Source organism: Colossoma macropomum, unplaced genomic scaffold (genome assembly GCF_904425465.1).
Source record: "Colossoma macropomum unplaced genomic scaffold, Colossoma_macropomum, whole genome shotgun sequence".
Taxonomy (NCBI): domain Eukaryota; kingdom Metazoa; phylum Chordata; class Actinopteri; order Characiformes; family Serrasalmidae; genus Colossoma; species Colossoma macropomum.
In genome coordinates this window covers 13,151,661-13,166,314 of record NW_023494805.1, presented here as the reverse complement: position 1 = coordinate 13,166,314, position 14,654 = coordinate 13,151,661, and the positions used below count along the sequence as shown (strand labels likewise).

General features: G+C 38.0%; 1 protein-coding gene across 2 annotated transcripts in view; it reads left to right on the top strand.

Moving 5' to 3' along the window:
* The window catches only part of dock11 (dedicator of cytokinesis 11), an 87,817-nt gene that overhangs the window by 46,175 nt on the left and 26,988 nt on the right, over positions 1-14,654 (top strand). The window contains exons 30-38 of one of the 2 annotated variants that reach the window (XM_036596279.1): positions 3,392-3,503; positions 4,390-4,428; positions 5,436-5,617; positions 7,401-7,514; positions 8,715-8,787; positions 8,926-9,014; positions 10,030-10,144; positions 10,366-10,432; positions 13,722-13,769. In XM_036596279.1, the coding sequence (XP_036452172.1) occupies positions 3,392-3,503; positions 4,390-4,428; positions 5,436-5,617; positions 7,401-7,514; positions 8,715-8,787; positions 8,926-9,014; positions 10,030-10,144; positions 10,366-10,432; positions 13,722-13,769 (839 nt within the window). The remainder of the gene's footprint in view (positions 1-3,391; positions 3,504-4,389; positions 4,429-5,435; positions 5,618-7,400; positions 7,515-8,714; positions 8,788-8,925; positions 9,015-10,029; positions 10,145-10,365; positions 10,433-13,721; positions 13,770-14,654) is intronic. The other variant, XM_036596280.1, reaches the window with a different exon arrangement.

Here is a 14,654-nt window from a genome sequence, read left to right as displayed (position 1 = left end):
AATTGAACAATTTACAGCTTTGTAACGTGAGTAAGCTTATGTTTCAAGTGATAAGAGAAACTGACCTGCACTAGCAATGCAATGACAAAATTCAGTCAAAGAAGCAAGAGGAACTATAAGGAAATGGAAGCTGCAGGCTCTTGCTGTGTTTACTGTCCAGTGGGACAGGCATTGCATAGTAATACACATAGCAATGTGAGAATTTACACAAGTTTATGAACAGCTGATCGCTCTTCCTGAATTCTGTTTTGTCCGTATAAATGCTTTTAAATTATTCCTCTGTTCACCCCTACAGGCACATACTGGCCACGGTGTACACGACTGTTGATTCTCCTGAAATAAAAAGCTGTCACCTCAAGAGAATAACATTCCATTCATTACTTAATAACTTTAGAAATAAATGCAGTGTAGACTTTAATGATAGCCTAGCCCTACTCCAAAAGCTCCTTTGAAAATGACATAATAACCCAGACACTATTGTGATGTTGTCGATCCAGACAGGAATGTAGTGGTCTTCCTGCAGGAAGAGAAGAGAATGTTTATACTGGCGTATTGCCACAATTTAATGAGACCAAAACATTGAGATAGACGAAAATTTCACTCTATCAACAGACAAGTGAGTAGGAGTCCGAACACTCAACAGTGTTCAAATAAAAGCCTACAAAACCCAGATCTTGCACACAAACGCATCGCCTTTCAGCAAAATTATAAATACCTAGAAAACACAACTACTTTTGGAGTGACTTGTATTTGCATAGGTTATGGTTGGTATAGTGTAGTGGGTAACACCTCTACCTTTTATGCTGTAGACTGGGGTTCAATCCCTTGCCTGGGCAAGCACCCGACACTATACCAGTAAGAGTACTTGGGCAAGACTCTACTAACACTACCTTCGCCTACCTGTGTAAAAAGTTTAAACTGTAAGTCGTTCTGGTTAGAACATCTGCCAAATACCCTAAATGTAAATGCATAGTTGTTCAACTCAATGAACCAAATAATTCAATAATAATTGCTCCTATATTGTAGTCTCAGGTGCACCAGGATCACAAACATTTTGTCCAACAAATGGTGCTGCTGGACCCCGCTACAGGGGTTTGGTTTCTAAATTTTTCTCCGTTTTCTCTGCTTATGAGTTTTCATGTCTGCAGATGCTCCATGAGCAGTCTGGTAACTGCCAGTGTTTCCTTTGCAGTTTGCCTATGTTCAAGGCCAGTCCAGTGATCACTTTCAACAAAATTTGAAGTATGAATGAAAGAAGGGTATTTGTACATGCTGTTAGGTATACAGAGACATGAAGGTATGCATCCTTTAATGAATGAACCATTTGCCATGAAGCATAGAACATAAAACAGCTGTGTGATGCAGACATCACTTTTTTTTAATGTACTAAATGTACTATACCGGTGTCTCACTTCCTCCAGCAGAACACTAGGCTTGCTGCTTTTTTTTCCACCTTGAACAGTGGCCAGGGTCAGCTGACTCTGTGGGGTCAAGGTGGTTAGGAAGGGAGGGTTTCTTAGGTCAAGCACTGAGTTTCATCTGAGTCAGAGGTGCTGTATGTAGCACAGGGCACTTGGGCAAGCTGTGCATGCTTGGGCAGTCAAAGGTCAGGTGAGGTGGAAAGGACCAGCCTACATTGTCTTTGGGAGACATATCTGGTGGCAACAACAAGCACAAAGAAAAAAGCCTTTGAAGCCCACAGGAACATCAAGGACTGGGATCACTACACTGTTAGAAATTAAGGTTCTGTGCAGATACATTTTTCGTTCATCAAGGTACAAACAATGTAAATGTTCCCACAGTAGTTTTAAGGTCTGATTGTAAACCTTAAATAAGTTTTTCCAGATTAAAGTACGTATTTGTACCTTTTCATAACCTAATGTTTTAAAACAGAACAATAAAATACAAAGCCTGGAGACGAGACAGGGTGTGTGGCGTCAGTACAACTTAGAAAATATCATTTCAGTGGATTATGGTACAATTATTTTCCCTGACTAAAGGTACTGAGATGTACCCTTGAGGGTCCCACCCCAGTGACAAGAAGGGTACTGCCCCAGTGACAGTTTACTACCTTTATTTCTGAGAGTGTAGGAACTGAGGCTCGTTTGGCTCTGGATCACTGCTTCTCCTCATAGAGGGATGTGGAATGGTCAGTGAGTAGTGTGGGCCTCCAAATATCCAGTGCTAGATATTTTGCTGCCACAGAAGGGTAGACTCGTAAGGGCAGGTTCACCTTGTCTTTGGTGCACAAAGGATCAGCATATGCCACTGCAAGCAACAGAGAAGGCTTGATAGCTAGATACTACTGTTTGGATATAGTCTAGCACAGAAAGTCTTACATGGATGTTGTAGGATTAGTAAAAAACACTCAGTGTTTCTGGTGAATCTGTGCATAAAATCTTCCAAAAAATACCTATTTTGTTGTTTATGTGTTGTATATGGACTTATTATTTATTTTGGAGGTTTAGTCGTAACACAACTTTGTCAAAAACATGTTCTGTTTAAACTGCATAAAACTCCATGTTACAATTTACCCTGCGCTAGGTCTCTCGTACTTCTTCTAAAATAGATGTGGATGTATTCCTGAAGTGAGGAACTTTTTCTTGTGGTATCAATAAGATTAAAAGGTAACTGTTTGTGGTAGATGTTATCAGTGTTATGCACCTTTTCCTTTTACTTATAAATTCTGATCCACACAATCACATTCCAGACAGTTCTTTGAATTAAAAACAACAAAGCAGTAGTATGTTAGTAATACAGACATTAAGGAGGGGATGTTTATTAGTAAAACAAAAACAATGCTTTGAACTGTGGTCTGCTGTGGTATGATTTCTGTAATGAACATTTTCACAGAGCTGTGTATACACTTTGCAGTTCCTGATCTTGTGATCTTAGACTAAATAATAAAAGTCAATGAGCCGCTCAACTTGTGTGTATGGGGAAACAGCATAATCTGGTTGGGCAATTCACTTTGTTAGAGGCTGTTGCTCAGTGGAGGTATGTATTTCCAAGAAAAAGTGTTCATTTATCTGTACACCTACACATTGTACAGAGTGTCCTCCACATTATCCAGTGTGACTATCATATTACAGTGAAGATTATGGCTAGAAACTGCACCAAAATATTCTTATTTGTTTATTACATCTTTACTGCTGGAAAACAGTTACAGTAATGATTTATTTTAAATGCAGCCTTTACTTATTCAGTTGTAAGATGAGTTTTTTTTTCACTGAACTGCTTAAGTAATCTGAGTGCGTCTTAAAATTGAATTGAAACTGCAGTTGAATTATTTCAGTATGCTCTTGCTAGGTTTATGCAGTGAGGACATATTTTCCTAGTAAGTGATGAGGTGCCAAGCTGTCACATGACATGTAACATTTGTCATCTACAGGTTTTGACAGAAATGAAGTTCTACTTCCTCATGACAGTGTGCAATCACGAGCACTACATTCCACTCAACCTTCCCATGGCCTTTGGTCGAACTAAGTTACAGAGAGTCCAGGGTAAGGTTCCAGTCAGTAATAGTTTACTTTAGTATTTTATATATTTATATTGAATATTTTACCCTTTTCTTCCTTACACTGCCTGCTTTTGGTCCCATTCACATATTGTGTGCACTGAGATCATTGTAACTACAACCATTTTCCCCAACCCCATAATATTTGTCAGTAAACCTACAAGTAAAACTTTACGTTAGGAACTCTGTTATGCTTGTGTACTTGTGTAGTTTTATGTAATAACTGTTCACTTTATGGATATACAGTACTGTTCGAAAGTCAGAGTCCACCCTACACTCAATTTCTAGTCAACTCTTGAAGATAATCAAGTAAATTTTCTTAGATCAAATTTCCTCAGAAATATCTTCTTAAAACTTACGTTCAGTGGCCATTTTGACTGGGAATTGAAAAGTCTCAGACTTTTGCTCAGTTTTGCACATATGTTAATAATATCAGTAAAAGAGAAGTTTGGTATTTCATATCCCTTTCTCTCTCTCTCTCTCTTTCTCACTCCCTCCATATGACAGAATGAAACACCAAACTGCTCTTTTGCTGATTTGGCACATGCACAAGTATATCAGTCCCTTACTGTAAAGAATTGTCTTGGACATCCTTTACAATTAAACCACTGTTTTACAACAGTAGCTGTGTTGAGTTTCCCAAATCCATCATAGTCAAAAGCTCTGCTGTATTGTAGAGCAAATAACACTGCCTGTAATAGATAAGACAGTCTTACCAAAGCAATGTTTTTGGGAAACCCAAGTAAAGTGAAGCAACAAAATAATGCTGCTCTTGTTCCTTTTGAACACACACTTCCAAACACCCCTCCCTCCCTTGCATGATGTCCTCCTTTTTTCATTTTCTGTTTTCTGTTTTTTATGCTCATGATCAGATTTTATTTCATACGCGGCGGAGTATTTTGGCGTCTTAGGTAGGTGATGCCGGCAAGCGTCGCTACACAAGTCCAGGTTGCCAGAGCTCTCATAACCTCACTAACTGGCCAGTCACTTTCTTACAACACCCATTAATCATGCTTGAACATCTAACTGCCATCGCATCTAACATTTCAGGCCTGGGCTTGTGCTCCTCTAAAGTTGCCATGCATTATGAGCTTTGTTATGCTGACATCTTGTGCTTCATCATATATATATATATATTTTTTTTTGATGAACAAATTCAAAATGTTAGAGGTGGATAAAAACCTGTTGTGTCAGTTGAGTTTCATGGTAGTGAAACTCTGATGTATATTACTGTCACAAAAGAATGTAATTTATCATAATAGGTGCTGTATGTCTTTGTCACGTTGTTATCTTTCTTGCCTTCTGCTCTCTATGATTGGCTTTCAGAGGATACAGAAGGATCTTGTGTGGATCAGGGGTTTCTCATACTTGTTACTAATACCAATGTGATATTATGTAATAATGAATATGGTGTGAACTGATGAAGGTAATTTGAACTGATAGAACACAAATGTATGCAGAAAGCCTGCTTTGTTAAAGCAGTTCTCCTACAGAGAGATCCTGTTGTGCGAAACACAAGTTCTTTCTAAAACTCTTAATTTCCTTTTGTTGTTCTTCCCTGCTGAAGTGAGGAATAGTATGGAGAACAATTAAGAGCACTTGCTAAAAGACAGAAAACAAAAATAAAATATAATGCTGTGTTTTCATGTCAGGAACACCTTGTTTTTATATTGACACATTTCACTATCACCACTTTGTCTCGGTGGCCAATTGAATGTTTAGTGTCAGATGATACTTGCCACAACATTTGCACAAATGCATCTCTTTATATGTACCATGTTTTCAAATGCATGAAATGCATTTATATTGCTTGTCTAGCAACTTAAGGGACCTCTGTCAAAATTCCCTTATGTAAGTCTTATAATGTTATGAAAGTTGATTCCCAGCAAGACACTACTGGTAATACTATATATTGCAGACCAGAGTCTGGAGTACAGCCTTACTGAGGACTACTGCAGGAACCATTTTCTGGTGGGGCTGCTATTGCGAGAAGTGGCGGAGGGCCTGCAGGGCAGTCCAGAGATCAAGCAACTGGCTGTGGCCGTTCTAAAGAACCTGATAATTAAGCACAGCATGGACGACAGATACACAATGTATAAGGTGAGTCATAGAGGTGAGTGCGGGCAGGTTGGAGGTAATGGAGAAAAAGGACACTGACCCACTTTTCTTCACAGTAAACAACATGGGCTGTTAGTTTTCAGAGTAAAAGAGTGTCACTAACCTTTGTTCTGCGGCAAGAAAACAGTAGCCTTGCTGTCGTCTGCCATATTTGCGTTGATAACTGACACGCTGCTTTATTTGCCTAAGAATTGCATGTGAGCACTTTTTTTTCTTCAGTGGCAGCAGAAGTTGTATTTACCTTTACGGAACATTCATCACTGAAATAAAGAATCAGTCTAAGACAGATACATTCAAAAATATAGATGTAAACACAAAAGAGGATATTCACGCTGTAGGATATTGTTTGGCCGACAACCTAAAAACCTGCTAATGCCGTTGTGCAAATGACTCTTGAACAATACTTAACCATCATGCTTAGATAAGCCACTGTCTGTTATGCAAACTGTCCACTGCAAACAAACAGCAGGAGTGGAGGCAGACAGTCTTCATACAGCTCCGTGTTTGCACTTTTATAATTCAAAGGAGCCAAACAATATGATAAATTCAAATGTCGTAAATGGTTATCAGGTCCAGTGTAAAATCCATCTACACAATATGTAAACTTGAATTGTTATGGACTTCTCCATTACGCACAAGAAAATGTGGATACATTATTTTTTAGTCATAACCACTTGTTCTTTGTCTCAAAGGCCAAGCAAAGGTTTATTATCTGATTTGATTGTTGGCCTTCTGAGAAAAGGAGTCTGAATCCTATTGCTATGTTTTATGATGAAAGTGCCATGGTAACAGGAACTGAGAGACATCAATAAATTGCAGACTGCATATCCTGTGGACTCCACAGGCAGCTTCATGCTTATTCACCTCACTTTTAGCGTTGACACAGTAATATTCTGTGACTGTGCAAATATGTTTAGTTATACAACTTGTGTAACTTAATGCTTTATATTTATGTTTTATTGCGTGCATATGTTTCTGGATCTTTATAGCCTATTTGATCTACAACACTTGTGCAAAGTTTAAGGACACCTTGCCTTTTTCTGAAATGTTTGATGATCACTGTTACTTTTATTAGTTTTTGGTTTATTGTAAAGAAAATGTCCAGATCTAAATGTTTGATCTTTTGGCCAAAATTAAGAATTTGTGGCCAGAATAATATAAACATGTTTATCGTGTATATATTGTATTTGCAGTTACAGTTTAATTTAAAAATGCTTCAGCACCAAAAACCAGTCAGGTGTTGTTTTGAAAAAGGAAATATTTACTGTTGTCATTTGATATAGGTTATTTCATTAGGTACTGTCCAGCTGCTGCAGAGATGAGATTGGTGCAATACCAGCTTATTAAAGCAAACTTTAACTTATGGAATGGCATCTATGATGCCAGATGAACCAGCTCAGCAGGTGGGACCATCACGGTCATAGTACTTCCTTTGTGATATTTACAGTTAACGAATTCCAGAAGAGTTTGTTAAAAGGAAAAAAAATGCCAAAAATCTTCAAGAGAAGAGCCACTCAGGCCAGAGGCTCTACATTTTAGTGGCCAAAATGTGAAATGTTGTGGCCAGGGGCACCGTGCAATAGACAATGTCCATCCCTGTAAACACAACATTCTATTGACACTAAATCTTAATATGCAAACTGTCGAAGAAAACGCTCATTGTGAATGTACCTCAAGTGTCTTCAGAGGTTTGGCTGGTAGTTTACATTCTGCTATCTGCTATGGATCACTAATTTATGTGCATTTATATTCAAACCCTGAACAGAATCAGCAGGCCCGTATCTGCATGCTGTACCTGCCCCTCTTTGAGCTGCTGTACCAGAACTTGAATCAGCTGACTGCACAAAAACAACCCTCCCGATCTGGCTTTGGCCTCATGGTAAGTCCATCTGAGCGTTGTTCATTTGCGGGCCTGAGGCAAGAATTGTATTGCCACAGTAGTGTATTTTTGTCTCAGAGAGCTATGATAAATCAATGAGACGCTAAATAAATTCCAAAATGGCAGCAAGTGTAATGCAGCTAAAATAAATCACCAATAAACCAAATAACAAACCACAATTTTATTTTAAATGTAAGTGATCACATACAATGTAAAATGAAGAGAAGGCAAAGAGTTGAGTCCGGCAAGCGAGCGATCAGGAGCTCAGTTTAAAATCAGAAATCAGAAAAATTATTAATTAAAAACAAATTAGCATGAATATACTCCAACTATGGATTTAAGTGTACAAAAGAAAGAGCTTTTCAAGTCCAATTTGCATCAGAATGTTTACTAACTGAGAAGTACAGCACTGTGCAAAAATCAGAGGCCACCCTTCATTTATTTTATTTCCACTAAAAACAACCAATAAGTACAAGTTACTCCATTTGCTGCAAAAGGCAAAACGGCAGAAAACATATTTAAAAGAAAATTACATAGACTATTAAGATTTATCAAATTGTTCAGTATTTAGTCTGTCCAGCCTTTGTCTTTATATATTGTTTTGCTTTTTTTTCATTTTGCTTTTGTTTTTTTAAACAAATCTGCAGGGATGTTTTCCATACCTCCAAAGTTCAGTCTTAAAAGTTGATTGCAGTTTCTGCTTCTCACAATCCAAAGGAATCCCAAACACATTTAATGATGTTGACATCTAGACTCTGTCCATTTTTGGTGTACTAGTGCAAATTTTCTTCTTTTGGGTCTTTTTCAAACCTGTAATGTTGAACAAAAACACTTGTGGATTTTTTCAGATCTGAAGCAAAAGTGGAGCTTGAGTTTCTTCTCTCTCAAAGAAGAAAGGTCTAAGCACTTAAACTTGCATGGTTGTTAGCAATTCTCTCAATAACTTGATTAACTTTGAAATCCAGTTTTGGAAACTCTTGTTTCTTTGACTTTCCCTTCCTTTTCAAGTGGATTATCTTGTGTCTAATTCTCATAAGAAAAATCTCTTGAAAAATGACTAAACTGTACTTTCTGAATGGAGTTTATCATAGCATACCATGTTAATGCAATGGTTATTTACTTGAATAGAAGAGGTTCCAAGGTTTGTGTCTAATTTGTTTAGAATGAAAGGAAACATTCTTTTGTCAAACATTCCCTCAGTGCAGAGACGACCTGTCCATGACGGGCTCAATAGACACTCGCAGAGCCAGTGCTGCCATAGACAAGGAACAGAGTAAGTAGAGCTGAATGTCAAAAACAGGTTTCAAATTTCAAAAATGTACGCATGTAGTTACTTAATATTGTGGTAGAAGATTGTGTTTGTGCGTATTTTGAAATATTTAGATGAAAAATTTGTATCTTTTTGATGTAGCTGGGGTCATCACCCAAAACGGACACGTAAGAAGAGAAGACTCAAGAGGCTCTATGTATGGGGACCCTGGCACACCAGATATTAATGAGGTCAGACATATGTACACACTCACACACTTCATCATGATCATCATTATTTTTTTTTCTACTATTACTATACTATCTGAATGCACACTTTGCAAGAGCATTGAACAGCATTGAACACTTTTAGCATACTTGTCTATAAGATGTCTATCCGTGTGTAGTCTTGCAGGGCCAGGAATGATCTCGTAACAAGAATACATACTGGTGAGAACCTATTAAACTTTTGGTACTGCATTGTGGCGAAATCTGCTGCAAACAAGGGTATGCCCATTCTAAAACCAACCCCCAAATTCCTCTTGTCAGCGCACTTTTAACACTCTGAAGAACTGATAACACAACAAGCTAGCTAGCGAAACGCTATCATATCAAATGGAACTGTTTTTTTCTTCAAAGAAGTAATGTTTTTGTTTTTTTTAACCATGTAGTGTGTTCTCCACACACACACAACATCAACGATGTGTTTTCTGGAAAGACTTTTTAGTCATGCTAACTTATGTTACATCCATAGGCTAATGACAGGCTTGTTGTCCATCAGATTTGATAAGCATACCATCCCACCCTTACTATAAGCTCCACCTTCACGAGACATGGGGTTGATTTGTAAATTTCACATTCAGTTTGTTCCCATCCTTATAAGTCCACATTCAACGTTTAGCCCAAAATTTCTAATGATTGTTCCCAAACATTGTGTTTATGATATCACATCTGGCCCTACAAGACTTATCTGCATGCCAATAAGAAAATAAAAAAGATTTATGGTGGGAGTGTTTCAACAAAGAGTGAAAGGATATCCACGGGAATCCACCGTATCGAATTAGAATGTAAGGGAATTTGCTGTGTGGAAGTCCCAGGAAGAAAAATAAATAAATAATGATAACCCCCAGGTTTCTAAGCAGAAGAGTTAATCATCGCTCTGTAAATCAGAGAAAGCACACCTAAACACATAGAATAATCACCTTAATCCCACTTTTACTCTGCATTTGTTTGTAAGTGACTATGTGTACAATGTTTTGCTCCTTAGTTACACAGACGTGGATCCACAATGAGTACCCTTCCATCTATAGGGCGGCTCGGGCATTATGAAGTAAAAGGACTGCTGCTATGTTTCCTACACATTGTAAGGACAGTGTCAGAGGGTCAGTACCAGCTATCCTGTTTGTTCAATTCCAAATATTTGTCATACCTTTTAAGAATGTTTTGTTTAAGCATACTTCATCCAGTGTATTCTCTTAGAATATGTACTAAGGCTACATTAGAAAAGACCAATATGTTTCTTTTAAAGTCAGTTTAACAAAGATCAACAAAACAACATATCAATAAACATTCTTTTCTTTCACAATTTCTTGTTTTACCACAGATACCCTGCTGGCTTATTGGAACAAAGTGAATCCACAGGACATTATGAATTTCCTCAGTCTACTCGAGTGAGTCACTTACCCTATGAAAACAGGAATTCAATTTAGTCATTCACTGAGGTACTGGTGTACCTTCTGTTCATTTGATTTTCATTTCAACATTCAGTATTGGAAAACGAGAAATGGATAAATGCTCGTTTTTGGTTCTGTTTATTTTCTGTTTGTAAATAATGGTATATCCTCACTTTCCCTTCACAACAAACAGTACATCAGGACCTAAAGCCAAAGACAGAGTCTCACAGTGAGAGTTTAGTTTAATGTAATGAAGACATTGGTTGATGCAACACTCATAATGATCAGTACTGTAGTGTCTTGGTGAAGAAGGAGAGACCGTGATTCTAAAATGAGAAGTGCTCTGTTTACACCAGCAGAAAAAGCACATAAAGCAGCCCATTAGCAGAGAAGGCCACCTCCCAACTTAACCCACATTCAGGCGGGCACCAGAGGGGTGCTGAAGCCCCCTCTGAAAATCATTCAGTGTTTCTGTTAGCGCCCCCTGAAAAATGTTCCATTCACCTCCGTTAAACGACCTGTCTCATTTAAACTTTCACTAGCCCAGCGCTGTATAAAACTCATATCTGTCACTCACTTATATTCTTGATAAAATGTATTATCACAGTCATTGTGTTGCATTTAAATAAAGCTGTGTACTGTCTGCTTGCAATCAGAGAAATGAAACTAAACCTCACTCATCTCTACTTCTTTATGATCGACTGGTTTAATTCTGCATCAGTTTAAATTCAAGTAAACAGGTCAGTGATGTTTGGCCCAGCCTATAAGTTCTGTGCTCTGTGTGACAAAATATAATGTTTCGTTTATTGCTTGTCTGCCATTATCAGGAGCAGCTTGTGCTGCAAGAACAATATGCGCTTCTGTAAAGAGTCAGACGTTAAACAGGCCAGTTACAGAGACACTGCAGCACTGAGGTGCACTGAGGAAAGCATGTCCTGATGTTGATTTTCCTCGTAAAAAACACACCCAGAAGTGAACTGACCCACAAAGACCGGCGATTATTTGCGGACTACTAATCATTTGTTTTGTGCAAGCCAGAGTACGGGGGCGGTGTTCACACATGTCAAACTTAAGAAGCTTGATAGGTCTGCACAAGAAGAGATGGTGTCAAACACAGTGTAAAAATCATTGTGTGCTCGAATACTTAGGGCTTAGGGCATACTGAACTTGATACTTTAGTTCGGCCCCTTTCAGGTGTGAACACTCTACCTGTACTCGGATGTGCACTAAACACATGAACAGTGGTGTCAAAAAATTGTGGGTCTTAGTTCTTTTCCAGGTTGTCCCAGTTCACTACTTGGCGGGAACGTATTTCTGTGATGGTCCTCACCAAACGAGGAAATTCAACACCAGAGCTCATATCGCTTCTGCAGCACAAGCTGCTAAAATAAAATAATAGTGAAGCAATACATGGGGGAACATGGGTCATGGAGTGCATCGCATCAGCAATCTGATTCATAACATTTAAATTGACAAACAATTCATAAAGAGGCAGATATGAAGTAAGTTTATTATTTTTGCTCTGACCAGGATACACACAAGTTAAGCGTCTCATGTTCATGCAAAGTAGTACTTTTTTGGCTCAGATGGTGGCAAATGAGAGAGTGCACTTTAGCCATCACAGTGTAAAAACAACCGACACAAATTAAAAAGATACAAAATCACAGTAACCCAAACTCTGGTTTGGACTTTAGCAAATCAACAAGGTGTAAAAAGAGCCTTAATGTAGAATTATCTCCACCCTGAATTCAGCGTGTAGCTGACCCCCCACTTTGCTCCCCATTCACATATTGCCTGCTTGACAACCTTAGGTAAAGCACCCCTTCACATTTCAGCTCCCCTCTAGCACCGCTGTAAAAAATTCCTGGCATCACCCCTGTCCACACCCCGACACAGAATAACACAAATAACATATAGCTACCCAAACTGTAGACTAACACAACGACATTAACAACTTTAAATCACAACAGCGTCCCTTTTTTATATGGGACTGCGCGGCTCTGCATAACATGCCTCTGAAGCTTCTTTCCCAAAACCGGAGCCCCTGCAGCTGCCACAGTGTTATAAGACCACTATGAACAAAAGACAACGCACTGCTCACAGTGTTAATTCTCAAGTTTGGAGTTATAACACAGTTCACCTCTGAGCAGTATTACTTTTTCTCCTCATTATTGAGGTGGCAAACATGCTTTCCTTTCTCTTTCAGTCCACTACAAGAGTCTCTTATAGTCTCAGTTTTTTGCTGATAGAACAAAGTCAAATAAACAAATGCCTATACAAAATGTCAAATAGCCTCACAGTATATCAGAACTAGGACTCATATTCTCAACATTTATGCTTGATATTTCTTTATCATTTTAATTGCAACCACCTGATTTATGAGCTTCTGAGATCATAGGTGGCCTCTGCATGTTTATTTACACATAATTTGGATAAGTAAAATATGATGCCTTATTCCATTATTGTTAATATGTAATGTGTGATTTCATGATTAGTTTGTGAAACTGTAAAATGAAGCTATTTCCTTTTCCACTGACAATAACAGAACCAAAAACGAAAACTGACCCATTTTCTGTTTTTCAGTACTGGACTTTGACATGAAAATCAAATGAACGGAAGGTGCACGGACCCATAGATATGCGCAATCATTTACTATCACAAAGGAGTGGCTGTGCTCTTTAAACTGACACGCCTTACAACAATATTAGATGGGGTTGTTGTAGATGATGTAGACTTTGCGGCCCAGTTTCACTTTTGGTGTTACTGTTCACTCTGATAATCCTACATGTCAAAAAGCAAATAAAAGATGAAGGTTTCATTGGAAAGAAGGGAACAGGATCTGGCACAGGAAGATGAATTCCTTCTTGAGCAATAACAAAGTGTCACGAAGTCGCTAATCTAAAGCGACAGTCAGGCAAGTTGAAGGGTTTTGTTGCTGATATGACGTTAACTGATATGATATCTCTGTTATAGTCTCAAAGTAAAAATAACCAAAGTGAAGAACGGCCAACCTGTGAGTCACATATGAAGTCCCATTGTTTAAAGAATCCATAATTATGCTCTACAAGTACTGCATCTGTGAATAGTGTGTCTGTTGTCCCATATAGAATATCATTTAATGATGCTAGAAAATGCCAAGCTCATTTTTGTGCAAAAACCTTTAACCTACAGGCAGTGTATGAGCTTTGATCCAGTAAGCATTTATCTGGTTCTGTCTTGGATGTAGCTTTACAGTGGAAACTTCTTTTGGATTGTTTTAATAAAGTGCATGTTGTCTTTTTTGCAGGATTTGTCTTGTCCGGTTTCGTTACGCTGGCAAGAGGAACATCAGTAGGTATGAATTTTTACAGATTGTTATGTGTTTATCAATTTGTCACTTTCTAAATCATTTTCAAATATTCGTGATCATTCTTGTTATATCCCACGTCATGTAATAGACTGACAAGTTATCAAGTTTCATTACGTACCTTATATTGTCCCCCTTCATTTTTCTCGTACACCTCTGAAGTCATTTGTCATTCTGTAGTCACTTTCATGCGCATATTAAGAATTCCAGTAAGAAATTAATGTTGTTTTTAAAAATAGCTGCTGTTGCACCCTATGGTGAACAATGGGGGGGTAACACAGGACAAAGTAACACGTTACAGTAATGTGATTACTTTTTCCTGTAATGAAGTAACACATTACCATTTTAATTATTTTACTCACATTGCAGTTACTGACTTTACTAGTATGGCTTCAAGAGGACAAAATAAAGGCATTTAAATAATACATTATCTCAGTATGAATTATTTTTGCCTCTTCTTATACATAATTTGCGCTTATTCGTACTACCTGTGTCAGCTAATCACTTTACTGTGATTCAGCACAAGCGCAGGAAGCACCATAAACTTCACGATTAATCTGTCGAAGCATCTGGTTATATGAAACTGATTAATAAAAACCCTGTGCTGAAGAAGAGAGAGACCAACCTCACCTAAACAAGCATCAGCAGCTCATACAACCCCAATTCCAAAAAGTTGAGATGCTGTGTAAAATGTAAATAAATGTAAATAAAAAAAGAAATCAATGATCACTTAAAGAAGTAATTAGTAACTTGTAATGGATTTCTTTTTTTGAGTGTCTGCCCCAGTACTGGTGGTGAACAAAAGCTTTCCAAAACATTTTGCTGTATGGACATTTTTCCTCTGAATGTTGCCAGATCCTCTGAATAACTAGG